This window comes from Ophidiomyces ophidiicola, assembly GCF_022830035.1.
Source record: "Ophidiomyces ophidiicola strain CBS 122913 chromosome Unknown scaffold_29, whole genome shotgun sequence".
NCBI classification, from domain to species: Eukaryota; Fungi; Ascomycota; class Eurotiomycetes; order Onygenales; family Onygenaceae; genus Ophidiomyces; species Ophidiomyces ophidiicola.
In genome coordinates, this window is record NW_026054669.1 from 195,882 (window position 1) to 216,292 (window position 20,411).

General features: G+C 56.2%; 7 protein-coding genes across 7 annotated transcripts; 4 read left to right on the forward strand and 3 right to left on the reverse strand.

Moving 5' to 3' along the window:
* Positions 1–36: 36 nt before the first annotated feature.
* Positions 37–3,095, forward strand: RIM20 (pH-response regulator protein palA/rim20; the record flags this gene model as incomplete). The annotated part of the gene is made up of 6 exons (XM_049254614.1): positions 37–44; positions 192–429; positions 537–591; positions 650–2,116; positions 2,170–2,572; positions 2,630–3,095. 6 exons carry the CDS (start codon positions 37–39, stop codon positions 3,093–3,095), a joined length of 2,637 nt encoding a protein of 878 aa, XP_049106439.1.
* Positions 3,096–3,696: 601 nt separating this feature from the next.
* Positions 3,697–4,853, reverse strand: LOZ57_005586 (uncharacterized protein; the record flags this gene model as incomplete). The annotated part of the gene is made up of 2 exons (XM_049254615.1): positions 3,697–4,226; positions 4,580–4,853. The coding sequence occupies 2 exons, from the start codon at positions 4,851–4,853 to the stop codon at positions 3,697–3,699; spliced, it is 804 nt and encodes a 267-aa protein (XP_049106440.1).
* A 1,003-nt stretch (positions 4,854–5,856) lies between these two features.
* On the forward strand, positions 5,857–7,386 carry CHL4 (chromosome loss- protein; the record flags this gene model as incomplete). The annotated part of the gene is made up of 1 exon (XM_049254616.1): positions 5,857–7,386. The coding sequence occupies one exon, from the start codon at positions 5,857–5,859 to the stop codon at positions 7,384–7,386; it is 1,530 nt and encodes a 509-aa protein (XP_049106441.1).
* A 522-nt stretch (positions 7,387–7,908) lies between these two features.
* LOZ57_005588 (uncharacterized protein) lies at positions 7,909–8,475 on the reverse strand (the record flags this gene model as incomplete). The annotated part of the gene is made up of 3 exons (XM_049254617.1): positions 7,909–8,056; positions 8,111–8,340; positions 8,404–8,475. The coding sequence occupies 3 exons, from the start codon at positions 8,473–8,475 to the stop codon at positions 7,909–7,911; spliced, it is 450 nt and encodes a 149-aa protein (XP_049106442.1).
* A 1,073-nt stretch (positions 8,476–9,548) lies between these two features.
* On the forward strand, positions 9,549–10,651 carry LOZ57_005589 (uncharacterized protein; the record flags this gene model as incomplete). Its single annotated transcript, XM_049254618.1, has 4 exons — positions 9,549–9,602; positions 9,651–9,691; positions 9,755–9,878; positions 10,004–10,651. 4 exons carry the CDS (start codon positions 9,549–9,551, stop codon positions 10,649–10,651), a joined length of 867 nt encoding a protein of 288 aa, XP_049106443.1.
* A 2,242-nt stretch (positions 10,652–12,893) lies between these two features.
* On the forward strand, positions 12,894–16,553 carry LOZ57_005590 (uncharacterized protein; the record flags this gene model as incomplete). Its single annotated transcript, XM_049254619.1, has 4 exons — positions 12,894–14,471; positions 14,652–15,987; positions 16,074–16,328; positions 16,411–16,553. The coding sequence occupies 4 exons, from the start codon at positions 12,894–12,896 to the stop codon at positions 16,551–16,553; spliced, it is 3,312 nt and encodes a 1,103-aa protein (XP_049106444.1).
* Positions 16,554–18,679: 2,126 nt separating this feature from the next.
* LOZ57_005591 (uncharacterized protein) lies at positions 18,680–19,680 on the reverse strand (the record flags this gene model as incomplete). The annotated part of the gene is made up of 3 exons (XM_049254620.1): positions 18,680–18,884; positions 18,977–19,245; positions 19,309–19,680. 3 exons carry the CDS (start codon positions 19,678–19,680, stop codon positions 18,680–18,682), a joined length of 846 nt encoding a protein of 281 aa, XP_049106445.1.
* Between the last annotated feature and the right edge of the window lie 731 nt (positions 19,681–20,411).

The following is a 20,411-nucleotide window of genomic DNA, read 5'->3' on the forward strand; positions in this document are numbered from 1 at the left end:
CTTGCACTTCAGGAACACTCTTTCTTTTCTACAACCATGACTTCGTAAGTATCTTCTCTCTTGAGGTCCTCAGTTTACCATTTGCCCCGCGAAGCGCACCACCTTTCTACCTACAAAGCGAACAGCTTAACAAAAAGCTGCTCATACAATGACACCATCTTACTAGTTCTTTACTGATATGAATACTATAGTAGTATACTCAAAATTCCATTCCGGCGGTCCCATCCGGTCTCCCTATCCAAGGCTCTGGGGCAGTACATTTCTTCCAAATATGACCAGCACCCTGAGATGTTTTCGGAGGACCTCCTCATCATCGACCGGCTCCGCAGTGAAGCTATAAATGTCCAGGAGCCTCATGTGAGCGGTATAAGTCGGCTGATTATATATGCGGCGCAGTTGAAGTGGATTGGGGGGAAGTTCCCCATTGATGTGAGTGAATCTGGTGTGTAAGATAGCTATGGAGAGCTTGGAAAGAATCATGTTTGGATCGTCTTGGGAGAGGAAAGGCACTAATGCAAACTTATGACTGTCAATAGGTCGGCGCGGACTTTTCGTGGTACCCTGCCTTTGGATTCAACACTTTGAGGCCAGGTTGGATTTACCCATGCTCTTTACACACTCACGGCTAACACCCCATTGCATTTTATAGCTTCCCAAAACAATATTCGATACGAGCTAGCGAATGTACTCTTTAACCTGGCCGCACTGTATTCCCAACTTGCCATTTCTTTAAACACCTCCGATTCGAACAATCTCAAGACGGCATGCAAATATTTCTGCCAGGCCGCGGGGGTTCTTTTACACTTACGAACGGATGTTATCCCAGATCTCCGGGGCTCACCGCCAGAAGACATGGACCAGATGACTCTGCAGAGCCTAGAGGAATTAATGCTTGCACAAGCGCAGGAATGCTTCTGGCAAAAGGCAGTCAAAGATGGTTTGAAAGATGCCTCTATAGCGCGACTCGCTGCAAAAGTATCAGACTTCTACGCCAACGCGGGCGATTTCGCTGTGAAGTCGAATGCTATCAGCACAGAATGGATTCACCATATTACTGCTAAGCATCACCATTTTGCCGCAGCTGCACAGTATCGGCAGTCGCTAGATTGTTTGGAAAAGAGGAAATATGGAGAGGAAGTCGCACGATTGCGAGATAGCCTTGTCTGTGTTAATGAAGCATTGAGAGAGTCGAAATGGATCAACAAGGTTGTTTTAGGGGATTTGAATACGTTAAAGTCTCGGGTGGGTGAAGACTTGAAAAGGGCGGAACGTGATAATGATATGATATATCTAAATCCCGTGCCACCGAAATCAGAGCTGAAACTGCTTGAGAGAGCACCGATGGTTTCTTCAAAAGCACCAGTTGAAGTCACAAACGCGCTGTCTATGATTGGTGAAGATGCTCCCCTAGGCAAACCCCTATTCTCGAAACTGGTGCCATATGCAGTACATATCGCTGCCAGTATCTATGCCGACCGGCGAGATCAACTTGTTAACCAGACAATTGGAGAATTGGAGTCAATGACATTAAGGCTTCGAGAGCTGCTTCAGTCGCTGAATCTCCCAGGGTCTTTGCAGGCTCTTGAAAAGCCTCTAGGATTACCTCCAGCGCTTTTATCGCATGCGGAAGAAATACGACAACAAGATGGTTTACACCGTCTTCATCGTTCTTTGGACGACACTTCTAGGCTTAAAGCGAATGACAACGCTATATATGCTGAAGGAGTTGAACTATTGATGGCAGAAAAGGAAGAAGATGATAGAGCACGATCGAAGTATGGGACAGATCGCTGGGCTAGGCTTCCCTCGGAGCAGGCCGCTGTAAAGCTGTACACGAACATCCGCGAAATCGATGGTTATCTCTCATCCGCGAATAACAGTGACACCCTGGTTTTCAAAAAGCTCAGCGAGTCTGAGCGTGTCTTGCGAGTTTTAACCGGGACGAGCAGGGACCTGGAAGCATATGTTCCTAGTAGCAAAAGAGTTGTGATAACACCACAGGTGGAACGAGAGTCGAGGCAGCTCAGAAGCACTCTTAATGAAGTGACCAGGCTGGAGGGTAGACGCAAACGCAAGATTGAAGCTTTAAGAGAGAAGGCGAAAGCTGACAAAATCCGTAAGCGTTTTAAATGTATCGATTCGCCGAATTTGAACTGACCACCATAATAGATTCTGCCTTGGTTAAGGAGACTACTCGCCTCGAGCGAGAGTATCCAATGCAGGTCATTGAGCCAGGCCAGTTTGAGGATTTGTTTGAAGAGCAACTGCGTCTATATGACAGCGATCGTGACATGCTTACTGAGGAGCAGAAAAGCCAGACGCAACTTGAAGATCAGCTTCGAGAATCGAACAAAGCATTTATAACAGCGAGAAAAGGCGACTCGTCAACAAAAGATAGAGAGAAAGCGCTGCAAGATTTAGAGAATGGATATCTAAAATATAAAGACATAATATCGAATATCGAAGTCGGCAGGAAATTCTATAATGACCTGGCTAAAATAGTTACTCGATTTAGGGACGAGAGCAAGAAATTCGTTCAGCAGAGAAGAATGGAAGCAGGTCAGCTCGAGACGTAAGTAACACACATTTCCCAACATCCCTTGATCACGCTGCTCATCGTATTATCCAGAGACATCACCAACACCGCGGCCATGGCCTCTCTCAACATCTCACCACCCACACCAAACCCAGCTCCCGTTCAAGCCCCGCCCCTATCGCGGCCTCAGAATACAACCAACAACGCCCCTCCACCACTCACCGCACCGCAGCCAACCCGCATCCCCGCCCAAGCACCTCCTCTATCAAACTTCACCCCAGCGCCCACCCCCGCCACCCCCGCCGCGGCCGCGGTGGGCCCAGGAGCGTTTCCGAGCATACCGCAGAGCGCGGTGTCGGGGCTCTGGGCTCCGGAAATGGGGATCAAGTTCGGGGCGTCAGCGCCGCAAGGCGGCGTGGATGCGCGGAGCTCCGGTGCTGGGTTTCCGGCGCCTAGTGTGCCTGCCAGCGGCGGCGGCGGTGTTGCTGGTGATAGTGATGAGCAGCGGCGCCCTATACCTGGAAAGTGGGATCCTGTCAATGGATTGAGGTTTTCATGAGGGTTTTGTTTTGGATATCGGCTTCAAGACGGTTGGATATATTTTCCTGTTTGTTCTATAGACTAGGCTCTGGTAGGAGAGTATACTCCGTATATATATAAATTCCGGCTGTATAGCTGGTTTGAATTTTGAAATGCCACCCCATGCGCGCCATTGTAATTCATGAACATGATAAGGCGAAAAATGGGAAATTTGAAGGGAAGTGTAGATCAATTATTACTCTATAGGAAAAAGCTGGAGCAGGACTATAATACAGAAACATGCGAGAGTTGATTTTGATGTATGTACTGTGGATCCGAGTGGACTAGATGTATGTGCACACAGTAAGGCGGCATACCAGCATTGTAAAAGGGTGTCTGTCAGCAGGCCCAAAGTCTCCCATTCTGCCCAGCTAAAGAAAGTCCGCAAAAGGCCAACCAAAGACCAAATAAAAACCGCCCAACGGAAGAAGCATAGTAACAGATTCAGGCAGCAAATGCGAATCTACCATAAATGGTAATTAGAACAGGAGACATGATTCATAAAATTCATTTTTAATCTTTCTTGCCTTTCATGTAAAAGAAATGAGAACCACGTAAAAGGGTCGTCAAACGTCTCTTTTTCATACTGAGCTGGGAAGCTCGCTGCTCTCAGTCTTCACACCTTGCACATCCTTGCTTTCTTGAAACTTGTTCAGCAAACTCGATATCTCATTGTCCGAAAGGAACGTGCCGTTCTTCTCGGTGATCAGGTTCTTCAGCCAGCGATTCTCTAGCTCAAGCTCACTGACACGTGCTTCGAGGGCAGTGTTCTTGGAGGTGACGTCCTTGACGGTGCGCTCCAGGGTCTTCTCGCGTTCCTTCTTCTTGACGCGGAAGCGCGCGCTGGCAGCAGTGTTGCGTCGGCGCTTGTCTTCTTCCTGGGCTAGACGCGCGGATTCGTCGAGGATAGGCGAATCTTGCTTGCGCTTGGCGCCGTTGTTAGGCTGGATTCTAGGTTGGGCAGGCTGGACGAGGCTTGAGTCGACGGGGCCTGGGGATAAACTTGTAACCGGCTTCGAGATGGGCTGAACTGGTGGGGCTATCGAGTAGGCAGGTGCAGATACTGGGACCATGGGAGGTGGGGGGTACTGATAGCTAGGGATGCTGAAGTCTGGTGACGGATAGAGTTAGCATTGGATCATGACACATATCCACCGTTGGAAAAAGCAATGAAAGAAACAAAATACCGGCCAGCTCCAGGTAAAAGGCCATGATGTCAGTAGAGAGGTGCAAGGGAAACCAGGTGGATCACGTGGAAGGAGAGAAGGTGCAAGGAGAAAGATTCAAAAGAACATGCGACGAAAATGGCTAGGTAGCACAGGGTCAAGAGAGAGTGCAAAGGAGGGAGTCCGCCATAATATATGCCTCTCGGCCAGGAGCGACACCAAGCATCAATAGTGAAGAGCAGGGGTACAGTGAAAGTGTGCAAATCGCCCCAGGATTGGGATTGCTTTCAAGACGTACCACTCAGCATATCTAGGTAATTCATCGACTGGGCTGAAGCAGCGTCTGCATGTGCTGCTGGAGCGTCTGCAAACGCGACAGGGGCCCGATCTGACATGTCACCCTTCGAATCGTAATCCAGAAACTCGGCGTTGGTGAAGAGGGCTAGATCGGCGCTCACGTCGTAGAGCTCGTGGTCCTGCTGGGCGGTCTGGTCGAAGAGCGAGGGTACGGCGTTCAGGTCGTTCAAGTACTGCGAGAAGTTGGGGCCACGGCGGCCATTGTAGCCGGACATGGCAAAGCGATCGATGGGGCAGTCCGGTCCCAGAGACGGGCGATGGGCTGGTGAGCGAAGTCGAGGATGTTTTTGAGGGAGTTGTTGTCGGTCGCGCAGCAGAGCTGGGGGGGAGGGCGCTGCGAGAAGACGGCCAGCGGGACGGCGGATCGGAGGCAGGCCCGGTGTCACAAGGCAGAAGGGGGGGTGTGGTGGTGGGTGGGCGGCGAGGCTGACGCTCGACAACGGCGGTTCACACACACAGTCGAGGATGCAATGCCCAACGGCGGAGGGAGGGAAGAGAGCAGAGTAGAGGAGCGAGAGGACCGGTGTTGGTCCGACGGGCGTCCGCGGTGGTGGTTGTGGTGGTGGAGGAGGAGGAGGAGGAGGAGCAGCAAAAAGTCTAACGCGGCCGCATGCGGCAAATCCAGCCGGCGGGGTCTACGGAGTACGAAGTGCGCTCCTGATTATTAACTGACGCACCCGCTCACCGCACCGCGCCCTGCAACCGCTCCGCCATCGGCTCTGCGGCTAACCATCTGGGAAGAGGCAACGCGCACCTGGCTTAGTGCTGAATAATGGCGTGGGAAAACCGGTTGTCGAGCGCGCTGTCCGTGGTTGGCAACCGAGACAACGAGAAAGCCTCGGGATCCAAGCCTCTTATTAATCACTCAGGATGCAGCGTCAAACTCTACAGAATACGCTGCGTCGGGCAGACCCGGGCTCGAGCCTCCAGGAGGAATCACTCTTACGTGGCTCCTGGCGGCTAAACAAAAATAATACCGCGATCGAGTCTTCGATGCGCGAGCAGGTAGTACGCTCGCCAGAGGATGAGTCAGACGTCCTGTGCGCGGCATCACCGGCGACTCAACGGGGCCATGTTTGCACCGTTTGCCCAGTGATAACGCGTATCGGCACGTGGCTTCCCGCCGCTTAGCTAAGCCTCCCGCGCGCTGCTGCACGTCTGCTCGACGGTGGCTGCGATGCATCGACGCAGCTACGCTGCTGTTGCGTGCCGCCCTCCATGGCGCGTCGCTCTGCTGTCCTTGCGCCGTCGGCCGCCAGTCTCCCTGATACCTTTCGCGTTCCCGCAAGCACCTCTGCCCTGGTCAAGTCCCTTTCCCGGCTGTCTCGGAGCTCCCTCATCGCCCTCGTCCTGCAATGGCTCGACGACAAGCACCTGCCGACGTGCCGCCCGTACTTGAGCAGTGATGCCAAAAGGAGAACTGCGCGGTCGGTCGGAGAGGATGCCGACGATGTCAGTTTGTACGACACGGCCGACTCCATCGAGGAGCTGAGAGATGTATACGCGGAGCTCCTGGAGCGCAAAGGCGGCAAGAGGGAGGTGGTGGATCGCATATTGGACGGAGACTGGAGGCATGGCCTAACGCTGCGCCAGCTTGCTATGGCAGACATCCGCTATATCGAGGACCACTCCTCCGCAAGCCACCGGTGGACTGCGCTGCAGCTTGTTCTGCAAGGCGGCGCAGATGAATCAAAGCACGCGACCGCCGAGAATAGCGCTCCGCTCCCGCGATTCAACGGCCCGACATTTCTCAAGTTAATTCAAAACGAGATATCGCCGCTTGTCAAGGCTCATTACTATATATCTCGCTCTGCAACCTTGCCATTGACCTTCGTGCGCATTTTCGTCATCGATTCACCCTATCAATACCCCAGACAAACACCCCACGCCTTCACCGATGCCTCCCGAATAATATACCTCGTGTTCCCCGATAGCTCGCCCTTTATATACTCGTCATTATTTTCGATCCCCGCAGTGCGCAACGCCTCCACGCCCGCCCGCTCACACACCACGGACGTCAAAACGCTGCGACGAATAGTCATCGACGCCATACCCAAAGCGTTATCGCGCCCACAGCAACGATACACACTGCGACTGACGTCCCTCACGACCAAGAACCTACACACGCTGCTCTCCCTCCGCGGGCCGTGGCGGAGCAACGCGGCGAACGGCGCTTTTAGCATCTTCGCCGACGCGGTGGCCGAACAGGGGCCTCTTGATCCCCGGCCGCCGGAATCCGTCGCCGTGGGCGACGCGGAAACCCAAACGGCCGAGAAGGAGAATATCCCCCAGCAGTCGGCGACGACGGCGAAAAGGAGGACGCGACGGCAGTCCGACCTAGACGACATCGAGCCGGAACTGTTACTGAAACGACAGAAGACGGTGATCTCCCGCTTTGGAACCACCGACTCGTCCCGCCAGCCCCTCACGCTCTCCTCATCCTCGGCGACAGCTTCTACTACTGCTGCTGCTACCAGCAACAGCAACCCAACCCTCGAAAAACTCGAAATCCGCCTTCAAGACCCCATCTCTACCACCGGCACATCATCCCCTGGTCCTCTCACCGCGTCGCCACAACCCACGCTTACGCTCACGTTCTCTGGATCAGATGTGATATCCGGTCTGCGCAAGCTGGCGGAGATGGGGGTGATTGATGCGGCGAGGATGCCGGCGTGGATGACGGGTGAAGAAGGTGTTAGCTCGGCTGCGGTTAAGGGTGGGAAGCGGGTGGTGGAGGATACTTTGTGAATGGCGTTCTTTGGGGGGAGGGAGTGCGGTTTTCTTTAATAGGTTGGGGTGTACGGAGTCAGGGCAGGTAAAGTAGCTTATGAATAGTTGGTGAATATGGATATGATATTCTACTTAAGATCGCCTTATGTTATTTCTATATCTCGTCAATGGCTACCCGTTGCCCAACAAGGTTATATTTGGGTTGAGAGAGCACAGTACGCGGTGATTATGAGGTGCGGCAATGATATCGCGATTTGTTCAATGCTACGTCCTTAATAGCACCAGAGAAATTATGCCCAGTCCTGATCTCTGCCTTTCCTAGTATGCATGTTTACGCTTACAGTAATGCCTAATCGAGCCGGTCTAGAAGGAAACAAGGCTGTTCAAGAGAAAGCGGTCTTCCTAATCATCTAGTCAAGGCCAATCTACGCTAGAAGGAGAGATATAAATGTTGGCGCACCCAGGGTTGATGATAGGTGGAATAATCTAAATAAACGTCAGGTCAGCGAATGTCTCCATTATGAGTTCAAACAAAGGCCGTTAGAGGGCGCTGTACAGGGAGCGAAGCCTACCCCGCTGGTGTGGCAAGCCCATTGCCTCTCCGACGTTGAGGTAGCCCTCCTCGCCCACGGATGCATTCCTGACAATCGAAGTCAACTCTGACGTAGAGGTCTTCCAGGGCGATCGACTAGGTGGGAAAGTCAGTATTTACAACCTCCCAGCAGCGTTTGGTTGAACTAACCAGAAGATGCAGCAGAGAGTTTTCCCCCGATTGTTGGACGCCCATTTCTCAAAGCATGTTTTATGGACGTTGTTCCCGCACGACGCCTCGCACCAAACGATGGCACTGGTGTCGGAAGTAAGTTCCGAGAAGCATATAGGACAGTCGCCCTCGATCGGCTGGCGCTTTCTCTTGGTAGCCGTGGTGCCCGGCTCCATTATCGGGGCGTTGGCGAAAATCTCACGCAGTTCCTGGGACAGACAGTATTAGACTCCCCGAGCAGCGTTCGGCGATTACGGAAGACGGCGACTTACGGAGGTCAGGAAGGCGACCTGGTATCGTAGGTGATTCCGGACTTTGAGAACATGGCAAAGGACCTGCACCATTTAGGGAACATTAGGAACCATACTTCTCCAGGATAAACCGGCCAGTGTGGCAGAGAGACAGGACAATGTAATTGGCAGACAGACATAGATGATGTGTTTGCACTGATTGCCCTTCAGCGAATCCGGGCAGGAGCACGAGGGCAGCTTCCCAATGACGACCGTGTAGACATTGCCCGTCGAGCCGACGACGTCGACGGTCTCCTCTGGCCCGTCTGGCCCGTCACTCCGCTCGCGGCTCACGATAAACATCCTACACAGCCGCCGCCGCCAACCCCGGCATGGTTAGCCAGCTGGTCCAAGAGACCGAAAAAGGAAGAAAACACGCGGGGGGGGGCAGTGTCGAACACTCACTGCCCGCTGGTCGCCCGAGCCTGCCGCGAACGGAACGCCTGCGACGGGTGTGTTCGGAACGAACGCAGTCTGGTCTCGCCGTGGACCTCGACCACATCGTCGTCGTCGTCGTCGTCATCAACCAAGATGCGCCTAGCCGCTGCTGCTCTTGCTGCTGCTGTTGGAGCCGGTCGGACCCTCCGCGGCGGCGGGATGAAGAAGGTGGCAGGATGGCCCCGATCCTCCGAACGAGCTTGTTGTTGATGTTGGTGTTGTGCCTTGCGGCGTTTGGGTGTGGTGGAAGGTTCCCCAATACTGGCTTCAGCTTCTCGTTTCATGTTTGCGTTTGGGCGCGGCCGGCAGATGACATTATTGGCTTCGGGCTGAACGGTGACGGTGGAAGAAGGGCCACGCCTGACGGGCGCGCGTGACGGAGTGCGGTGGTCCGGCATTCCCGCAGGGTGTTCGAGATAGCTTGTCTAGCTCAAAACAGGCATTGAGAATGAGCGTGAAGGGAAATTGGCCCAAGATGCCCCTTATGTACTCCCCTGATCCTTCGAATTGGCTGCGTGGAATGACTTGCGTGGGAAGTCGCGGCGGCTTCAAACGTCACCTGCACGTGACTGTTCCTTATCTTATCTCAATCTAATCAGTCACGGGGTTTGCGTGTACACCATTGGTTGGATGGATGTCATCCACGCTGAGCTGCAGTCGCCGCGGGCGGACATCGCAGCGCAACACCCATGGCTCGTCCCAGAGCTCTCTCCGGCGCGGATGGGGCCAAGGAGCCCCATTCCGTCTCGCTCAAAGGTACGGCCCTCCTGACCCTACGGGCTACAGTGTAGCTTTCGCTGACCGATGATCACGATGACGATGAAGTCTTACGGTAACTATGTTCCCGCTACGACTCCGGCTTCAACGCCCGGAGCTAACTGCGTTTGTCAACCAGGCTCTCGCGGCCATCCTTCTCGTACCAGTATCCTCTGCCGGAAGAATTCGCCAACATCCCAGTTGAAGCATCGCTCAGCTATCCCGTCGGAAACTTGGACAAGCAGTTCATGCTAAGCCCTAACGTAAGACGCCGCAACCCAGAACACACTTTCTCCTTCCCTCCCCCCACGCACATGGGGAACGGAAAAAAAAAAAAAAAGAAATTAAAAATAAAACTGATACCTGTCCCTTTTTGCCCCATCTCCAGCTCGCGCTACCTCCGTCGTTTGGCTCCGCATACGTCGGCGAAACCTTCGCGTGCTCCCTGTCGGCCAACAACGAGCTCCGGGACGAAGGAGGAGGAGGAGGAGGAGGAGCGTCGCGCGTCGTCACGGCGATCCGTCTCGTCGCGGAAATGCAAACGCCCTCCCAGATCGTCCCGCTCGAGCTGCACGACGCCCACGACGAGCTGCAGCAGGCAGCCGACGCCAGGCTCGGCGCGGGAATCGCCCGCGTGGATTCGATCCAGCGCATCGTCCGCTTCGATCTGAAGGAGGAGGGCAATCACGTTCTGGCGGTGAGTATCAGCTACACGGAGACCTTGACAACAGCAGCAGCAGCGGCGGCGATGACAACGACGACAGGTGTGGGCGTGCTGGGCAGCGGCGGCAGTGGCAGTGGCGTCCAAGCGTCGGGCGGGAGGGCGCGGACGTTCCGGAAGTTATACCAGTTTGTTGCGCAGCCCTGTTTGAACGTACGGACCAAGGCCACGGAGTTGGCGGCGCGCGAAGTGGATAACCGATCGCTGGGGCCGTATGGGAAAAGTAAATTACAGCGGTTTGTGCTGGAGGCGCAACTGGAGAATGTGGGCGATGAGATCATTACGCTTGGGGTATGTACGTGCCTGGGCCACTAGTTACATGTCACTTTTATTGTTATTATATTTCCCTTCCTTCAGCCCTTCATTATTTATTATTGCTTGGTTTCGTTCTTTCTTTTTCCTCCTTCCCTTTTTTCTCTTGCTTGTTTTCTTATTTTTCCTTTTTTGCCCTGCGAATCGAAAGCGGGCTGTGACTGATCGGATCGGCCTGAAACGCAGGCGATCACATTGAACGCCAAAGCGCCTTTCGTCGCACAGTCGCTCAACTGGGACGTGGAGCCGCGGGCGACGGGCACGGCCACTAACAACAGCAGCAGCAGCAGCAACGCGCCGACGCTGAGCCCACGCGACGTGTTACAGATCGCGTTCCTGGTGGAACAGGACGCCGGCGAGGCGGACGGGGCGGAGGGCGGCAGCAACAGCAGCAGCAGCAGCAGCGCGGCAGCGACGACGACGACGACGACGGTGGCTCGCGAGGGCGGGCGCACGACGCTGGGGCAGCTCTCGCTGGAGTGGCGCAGTGCGTTGGGCGAGCGCGGGTTTCTGACGACGGGCAATTTGATGACCAAGAAGCGGTGATACAAATTAAGTGAAAAAAATAAAAACAAAGAATTAATTAATATACTTCTTATTACTGGGTATGTCTATCTTATACTGTCGGCGGAAAGTTGGCCCCAGGTACGTGTTACCGGTAAACGGGTGTGCCCGCTCGCGCGCGCGGCGGCCCGCCCGATTGTTGATTGTGATGGGTTTCGAGGGGCGGCGAAAAACCGCCACCCACGCACACAATACACACCACACAAATACAGATCGTGCAGCAGCGATGGCGCGGGCGTGACGAGTATATTTTTTTTTTTTTTTTTTGGTATTGGGCGCGGCGGGCAACGGGGCGGCGATACGTGGGCCGTTTGAACGGGGGGGGTAGTTAGTGTGTTGAGGGCGGAGGCGAGATGAGAGGAGGAGGACGAGGACGAGGACGAGGACGGGGGTGATACTCTGGCGTTGCACGAGGGGTTTCCCGCGTCTTGTTTCAGCGACGGGGCCTGGCCGGGTTGGCAAGTCAGCATGGTAATTCGTGGCGGGCAAGCAGGACGCTGTGGTTTTGGGGTTTCATGGTGGCTCGCTAGGGAGGGAGGGAGGGAGTTAGTGAGCTGGGGAGTAGACGACGGTCGGCTAGCGAGAGAGAGAGAGACCCTGCATCCCTGCGGGAAGGGCGGCAGCAGGCACGAGGCGGGCATATGTGAGTCTTCGCGATGCCTGCGCAGGGCGCCCTACAGGGTCCAGCGGCCGGGGGGAGGGTAAGGGCTAAGAAGGGATGGTCTCCGCAAAACGAAAAAGAAACGAGGAGTGATTGGTGGCAGCGAAACACGGCGCGCGGATTAGCAGCGAGGGCGTGGTGAGTTGACCAGGGGCGGGCATGACGGCGGGCGTATCCCTTCCGGGGCGGCGGCTGGACGAAGGATTGGCGGGCGTGGCAGGCAGCGAGCGAGCGAGTGAGCGAGAGCGACAGGCGGGATACGACGGGCGATGGCAGGGCAGGGCAGGGCAGGCCCCGTTCACATGTCGGGCGATCAGAGAGACAGACAGATAACGGAGCAGTTAACTAGTTAATTAGTCAGTTGGTTATGCTGCGTATACTCGCAGCTCTGCTCCTCCGACCTCTGGCCGCGGCCGCGACCGGCGTCCCCTGCGGGCCAGGCGGGCGATCCGCGCGGGCCCACGGCCAACCTGCGGCTGTAGAGTATAGTACTATGTAGTAGTTAGTGTAGAGTACTCCGTACGGGGTGCCTGTGTTGGTGATGCGCCTGCGTGGGTGGCCGTGGCCGTGGCCTGCTCAACCCCTGAGAGATTTTCCGATCGCCGCCCGCCCGCCAGCCAGCTAGGTAGTTAGTTAGTTAACTGCTGCTCTCTTCTTCTCTCTTCCATCTCTCGCTCTCGCTCTCTCTCCCCGTCTCTGACTCTCACGCTCCTCTTCGCTCTTACTCTCACTGTCTCTCTACTCTGCCTTCTCTTCTCTTCTCTTCTCTTCTCTCCTCTTCTCTTTCTCGCGCTTCTGCCTCCCCCTTTTGGCCCGCCCATGCCCGGGCCCGCGACGCGCGCTGTGCATGCCCCGAGCGTGCGTCGCTGCGGGGACCCTCCGACCGCCTAAGCCGCCCACCGCCCTGAGCCTGGCCTCGCGCACCACCATCACCACTGCCTTCTCTCTCGCCTCTCTCTCCTCTCCCTCTCCCTCTCCCTCTCCCTCTCCCTCTCCCTCTCCCTCTTCCACCTCCTCACCATGGCCCCCCTCGCCACCGCCGCCGTCGACCCGCACTCCGCGCCCCTCGCCGACTTCTTCTGGATCGCCGGCGTCGACGGCTCCGAGATCATCGACATCTTCCGCAAGCTGGGCGACGAGTACTCCTCCCCGTCCCTGCCCATCGCCGACACCATTGAGGAAGATGCCGCCGCCGAGGAGGCCGAGCACGCTGCCCGCCGTGCCCTGCCGCCCGACGCCCACCGCCTGTCCTTCCAGTCCTTCGCCGCCGCTGACACCTCCCCCGATACCAACGGCACCACCCACAGCAACCGCAGCAGCATGACCATCAAGCCCGCCGCCCCCAACCGCGTCGCCCTGCTCAACGACGTCGACTTCGACAACGCCCTGCGCAAATTCGCCGCCGAGCGCGACTCCTTCCTGTCCGACCTGAACCTCAGCGCCGGCGCCGTCGTCACCCCCAAGCCTGCCCGGCCCCGCCCGCGCACCCAGAAGATCGTGCCCGAAGACATGAGCCCCAACCCCCTGAAGTCCAGCATCGGCAGCGTGCGACGGCACATGTCCTTCCGCGACATGACCAGCCTGAAGCGCCAGCCGTCCCTGGCCCGTCAAGGTGAGTACTCCTACGCCCAGGTCTGCAGACGTGGCGGGCTAACGCTCACTGTCCCTCCTCCTCCTCCTCCAGCGTCCATTCGCACCTCCCGCCGCCTGAGCAACTACAATTCCGTCATCCCCACCCCCCAGCCCCTGGAGGTCACCCCCAACATGCACCCGCTCAAGCGCCGCTTCGAGCCCGTCCTCCTCGACCGCTACCCCCCCAAGGGCGCCCCCGACGAGGGCCAGCGCCGCGGCAAGTTCCCCGACTACGTGCCCATGTTCGCCTTCCCCAATGATATCAACATCGTCTCGTCCGACCAGCGCCCGCGATCCACCTGGCACGGCTTCGCCATGACCGGCGGCGACGGCTCGAAGCTGCACGGCGTGTGTGTCGTCATCTGGATCCCGCTCAGCAACCGCGCCGCCGAGGAGCTCGAGAAGCGCTGCGAGGAGTGGCGCCGCGACAACATGACCGAGGAGGAGCGCGAGCTGGCCGCCAGCCTGGGCGAGCGCCTCGGCTCCGAGCGCGCAAAGCTCTCGCGCCTGCTCGCCCAGCTGCCCACCGTGCCCTCCGGCTCGGCCGCCCGCGACCAGCTCGAGGACGAAATCAGCGCCGTCGAGGAGAAGATCGGCCTCATGGCCGACCTCCTGCGGCCCGTGCGTCACGGCGCCGCCTCCAAGATCGACGGCCTGACCGACGGCGACACCGGCTTCTGGATCCCCCGGGCCTACGGCATCATGGGCCGCGATGCCTCCATGACCACCTTCTGGAAGGAGTGGCTGCGCGCCATCACCGTGCCCATGATGGACGGCGCCGTGTCAAGGGTTCCGCCGACCTCGCCGCGAGTCGGCCGCTGGCAGCCGCTGGAGCGATATGTCGTGAATCTGTGCGTCGAGGCCTTTAGCCCGCTGTCGTCCAAGACTCAGGTCGAGATCTCGGTTCGAGAGCTGCGCCTGTTTGCTCGCAAGGAGGCCGCGAATGAGCTGCCCAGTGCCCGCAATGTATGGCGTATTATCCTTTTTTTTTTTTTTTTTTTTTTTTTTTGACGGGAGCGTTGCTAACTGTTGCAGACTGACTTATATCCCCTCTTCCGTGCCCTTTCTATCTCTAATATCATCATCCTCTTTGAAGTATACTTTCCCGAAATCCCCCGCGAAGGCACTAGCTAATCTCGTTTCCAGTACCTACTCGCCGAATCCCGCATCATCCTCCTCTCGTCCCATACTGCGATGCTGAATCTTGTCAGCAGAGCCATCACAGAACTCCTTTTCCCGTTCCAATGGACCGGCGTGTTCATTCCTATTCTCCCCGCCCGCCTCCTGCAAGCCGTAGAAGCACCATGCCCGTATATCGTCGGCGTGGAGCGCCGATATGAAAATTTGGAGCTGCCCTCCGACGACTTCGTTCTTGTCGACCTCGACCAGGATGTCATCGAGAGCACTCAAAGACCCACCCCGCTGCCTCGCCATCAACGCCGGAAATTGCAGTCTCTCCTCCAACTCGCCGCTCCGCTGTACCGGTTCGGTGTGCGGCCTGGCCCGCCCGCCTACGCCATTGAAACGTACCCCTTTGACGCCATGGGCGCCGAAACCCCATCCCTCTATTCCCCCAAGGCGCCTCCCACCCACCTCTCAAAATACGTCAACTTGAGCTCCGGCTCCTTCGGCCAAGACGCATACGTTGCGCCGCCGCCGCCCGTTTTCAACGTCTTTTCAATCGCCCATACCGACCTGGCGTACTCCCGCGGCAACGATCGGCCGACCACCAGCTCGCGCTCAAAGGCCAGCACGCCGCCGTCTCCCCGGACGTCGCCCACGTCGAGCAAATTCCCGCCGCTGCCGACGACGCCGGTGTCCCGAAACGACTCCGGGTTCGCCCTGCAAGCGTCCCTTCGCGAGAAGCGCTCGGCGCATTTCGACACCGCCTCCCGACGAAGCTCGTCCATGGCCGTCGATCGACGACCCGGCGTCTCGCGACGGCCCAGCGTGCCCTTCCTCGGCCACTCGTACAACCTGTCCGTGTCGACGACGGGCAACGAGTACAACGCCTCGGTGTACGCGCCGTCCGTGTACGCGCAGTCGACCATCGCGGCGTCGACAATCATGCCGCACGCGTTCCCGCAGCCGATGCGCAACCCGGTGGGCAGCACGCTGGTCGAGGCGCACTGCCTGCAGCTACAGCAGCAGCAGCAGGTCGACGCGGCGGGCGTGTGCACGATCTGCGACGAGAAGGCCGAGGACGCCATGTACCGGTGCTCGGGCTGCAAGCTGGTGGTGCACGGCCGGTGCGCGGCGCACATCTGCCTGCCGTGCGGCGTGGCGTTCCACCCCAACCAGATCCGCGCGGCGTTCGTGCGCTGCTTCGCCAGCCTGCTGTACACGTACAAGAAGTTCATGCGCCCCGCCACCGGCGATAAGAAGAAGGCCGGCCTGACCAATAGTTTCCATATGGATGCGTTTCTGAAGAGCTTGCCGCATGAGCATGCGGAGTACATGGCCGTGCTGCAGCAGACGCAGGGTGAGCCGTGCCCTCCCCTTATTTTTTTTTTTTTTTTTTTTAATTATCTATTATCTATGCTTATGCTGACGACCGAGGACGACCAGGCTTCAACGAGTTCATCGGCGAGCGCGAGCGCGTGGACCCCAAGGCCAAGGACCCGCGCATCGTGCTGTTCGACGAGATCATCCTGTCGAAGCGCAACCGCGGGCGGTCGTCGATCTTCTCGGGCCGCATGACCACCGACTTCCTGTCCGACACGTCCAACCACCTGTGGCGGTCGGCCAGCGCGTCGCCGTTCGCCGCCCATGGCCGCCGCGAGATCTCCGTCTCGGGCGACTGGAAGAGTATTGTGACGAGAGGTGAGTAGAAAGGAATAAAGGGGTGGGAAGATTCTGATGGGGGGGGGTATGGATGTGTGCTGACTGGGGGTGGTTTGATTAGTGCCGGCGAAGCTGGACCCGAATTATATGAAAGAGCCGCGCATGATCCAGGGCGTGCCGCGCATCCCGAAAGCGCCGGATAATTCGAAGCGCAAGCCCGTGCCGCGCATCGGCGTGGTGGGTGTGGGCATGGGCATGGGGTGATTTGATATTGGGATATAGAAAGAAAATACACGAGGAAAAGAGACTCCATGGAATATAAGGAATTAATCATAATTGGATTTTACTGTGGCGGAAGATGAAAGACTGAAGAAGAAAAAAGATATTAGACTGACTCGATTATACCCCCCTTTTTCCCCAGGGGTTACCTGATGGCGCCCCCTTGGTACGGCGCAATACCACTACAAGTTCTCTGCATTTCTCTATTTTTTGCCCTCTCTCCGATATATGTATATGCAGCACAAAAAGCCCTCCTTCCCCCCCCCCCATTCGTTTAATTTCCGCGCGAATCTCACGACGACCCCCCCTCTCTCTCCTCTCGCAAGCCCTGGGGAGATCATTCTTTTGGACTTGTTTTTTCTCGCCCTCATTGCATGGACACGAAACATACGCCTCTCTCTTTTTCTTTGGTTGCTGTTGGTTGGGATTGGATTGGATTGGATTTTTTTTTTTTACCCTCCTTTTATTATTACTCTGTTTCAAGACTTTTTTTTCGACACTGAAGTCCTCACGGATATCTACCTCCCGCCCCCGCACCGTTGACCTTTGATCTCTACATCTGTCTCTGGGTTTTATACCTGCACCGAAACACACCCACCATCATCTGATGCCCGCCCTCCTTCCTACCTACTTACCTCACGAAACGAAAAGACCGCCCACCTTAACTCCATCATTTGTCCTCCCTCACCAGCCACTCTCCAACTCTCTTTTTTTCTGTTTTTGTTTTTGTATGTCTATCCGCTGTACGTGTGTGTGTTTATGTGTGCGTTGGTCAGTCTCTTGCAGGGGGAAAAAAAAAAACAACAACGGGAAAGAGGGGAAAACACAGTTAAAACTGCCTGGGTCACACCCCATGGCCTGATTATCTTTTAATGTTTTTGTGGAACAGAACCAGAATGCTGAAGGCAAACAGAGAAAATGGGTAAAAAAAAATGGGGGTTAATATCTAATTGGTATTTTGGTCTGGCTCTGGTTCTGGTTCTAGTTTTTTGATCTCTTTTTTTGGTCTGTTTTGCGTGTATCTATACATATAAGTTTGGCTGTTGTCTTTTTTTTGTTTTTGCTGTGATTACCCCCAGCTTTTTAATAGTTATCGTTCTCTCTCTTTTCTCGTGTGATTTAAATGTATTTTGTTGGCGCTAGGGCGGGGGGAATTTTGTCTCTGTTTACATACACTCTCACATATATTAACTCTTCTTTACATGTCGTTACTTTGGAAAAAAAGAATTTTGGAGCTGCAGGATTGTACAGTTTTGCTTTGTGCTGCTTAAGACTTCTATTGACCACACAAAATATTGCTAATCAAATATTTAAAAAAACAAAAATCTTCTTTGATCCCAATTTTTTTTTTTTTTTTTTTTGTTGGGTGGGCGGTGGGGAGATATGACGCTTTGACTTGTGCGCAGTTGAGACATGTTCACTTTTTGGAATTTTTTTTTTTTCTTGTTCGTGGGGACAGTCTCTTGCTTCTATAGCCCTATTGATTATTATTATTATTATTATTATTATTATTATTATTATGGATTCACTCCATAAACTAAGAGGGACTTTGCATGCAAGTTCAAAATATCCCTCGATGTTCCAGACCGTCCTAGCAGCCGTAGCTATACGTGATGCATGCATGCATGCATGCACATGCAAGAGAGAGTTAGCTAGCCGATGGAGTTTCCCCATCTTGGCCTTACAGTGGTTTTTTGTTTGGCCTTGAAGAACTCGGCGTGCATGAGTACAAGTCATAAAACAGAGTTTCATTGCATGTCGGGTTGTGCATTATGATATGTCATTACTATTGTGATACGGGGGTGGGGGGTGGGCGTGGGGAGGGTATCATCACAGGGTTTTTTTTTTTTGCCTTATGTACGGAGGACTCTCGGAGGGAACTTTCAAGGGAAAAAAAAGAAAAGACAAGAAGAAGATAAGAAAAGATATGCTAATACACAGATGATGGTTATTGGATGGGGGAGTGCGGACGAAGAATGCAAAAGTAAAAGCAATGTACAGGTTACAAAAACAAACAAAGTATCCAGACAAGAATAGAAGGAATGAGACAAAAAAAAGGGCGTGACGAATGAGTCGGGTATCTTGGAGGTGGGAGAGCTTGGGGGATTGTTTTACGCGTAGCTGACATGCGCCGGAGCAGCAGCAGCAGCAGCAGCAGCAGCGGGAGGAGGTGCGCCGGGGGCAGGCAGAGGAGCCGGCTGGGCGGCCTGCGCGGCGGTCAAGCCATTCACGTTGATGGTGACCTCGAAGCGGGCGTGGCTGTTGAGACTGTGCACGGCCTTGCAGCCCCAGACGAAGATGCCAAAATGGCCGATTCTAGAACCGGCGGGGCGCCAGCGAGTCAGAAACTACAGAACTACTGGGGTCTGTGCGCGGCGGCGGCCAGGGAGAGCTGGAGAAAGACTTACCCGCTGAGCACGGCGAGCACGTTGGCGGCGAGCTGCAGGCGGTAGGAGAGCGCGAACTCGGCGTAGCAGCGGCGGCGGCGCGAGGAGCTCGGGTACTGGCAGGCGTAGTCGTCGACGGCGCCGATGATGGCCAGCAGGCAGGCGGAGATGCTGATGAGCGAGAGCCACAGCAGCAGGTCGAAGGCGACGTAGAAGGCCGGGTGCAGGCGCGAGCGGGCGAGCCGCGTGATGGCCAGCGCGACGAGCGCCCACAGCGCGCTGAGGCAGACCTGCGAGGGAGTCAGCGGGCGACGGTCAAATATGAAGAGTATATTCGAGGAGAGGGGGTGTACCGTGGCGATGGGCACGTAGGGCAGGCCGCTGTAGTAGCCGCGGCGGTCGCTGCCGGTCTCCTTGCTGATGGCCACGGCCAGCAGGATCACGGCGACGATGCTGCTGACGGCGACGGCCGCGTGGACCAGCGTGATGCCCAGCGGCGCGGCGGCGACGTGGGAGCCCACCGCGCGCACGGAGACGGGGTTGGCGGGGGCTTCAGAGCCGCGAGCCGCAGCAGCAGCGGGGACAGCAGCGGCAGCGGTGGTAGTGGTGGTGGTGGTGGAGGTTGCTGGCGCGGCCTTCTCGTCCATGGACAGCGTGCGCGGGTTGACGGTGAAGGTGATGGTGTCGGGGTGGGCGCTGGGCGCGGGCTCGGGGGCGGCAACCATGGCGAAACGAGCGACAGGCGGATGGAAGAGAGGGAAGAGAGGGAGAGAGGGAAGAGAGTGGAAAGAGCGTGATAGAGAGAGAGAGAAGAAGTGAGAAGAGGCGAAGAAGAGCAGACGGGCGAACACGAGCAGGCAGGCGGCGTGATTGGTGTCTCAGCGACGGAGGCGGCGCAGCAGAGCGAGCGAGAGAGAGAGAGATGGCAGACACGCTGATGATGGGATATCGCGACTCTGGAGCCGTCATCCAACAGCTTGCTTCGGGCAAACAGCAGCCTCCAGAGCAGCAAACCGCCCGCCCGTCTCGCGCTGCTCTCGTCTCCCACCGCTCTCCATCCCCACCACCACCACCACTCCGCTCAACAGCCTCCCCTCCAGCTCCCTCGCTCGCAGCTTATCACTTCGCCATTATTATTATTATTATTTGATATACATGTCGCCGCCAACGGCCCGGCGCGCAACCGCCCGCCTACCCGCCCAGCGCTTTGTCCAAGAGTCTGCGCCAGGGGTCCTAGGCACCCTGCGTGAGCCTGCGTGCTCATCACATCGCCCCCGGGCCGTCGATCGCCAGCTTGCACGCGCTCCATACGAGAGTCCGGAGTCCGGAGTACTTATATAGTATCAGTGATGGCTGCCCAGCGCACCCACGCGTGGCGCAATCACGCTGCGTCGCGCCCGGTTTGTTTGCGCGCGAGTCAGTAGTTCGTCAGGCATGAATGATGATTCTTTTCTGT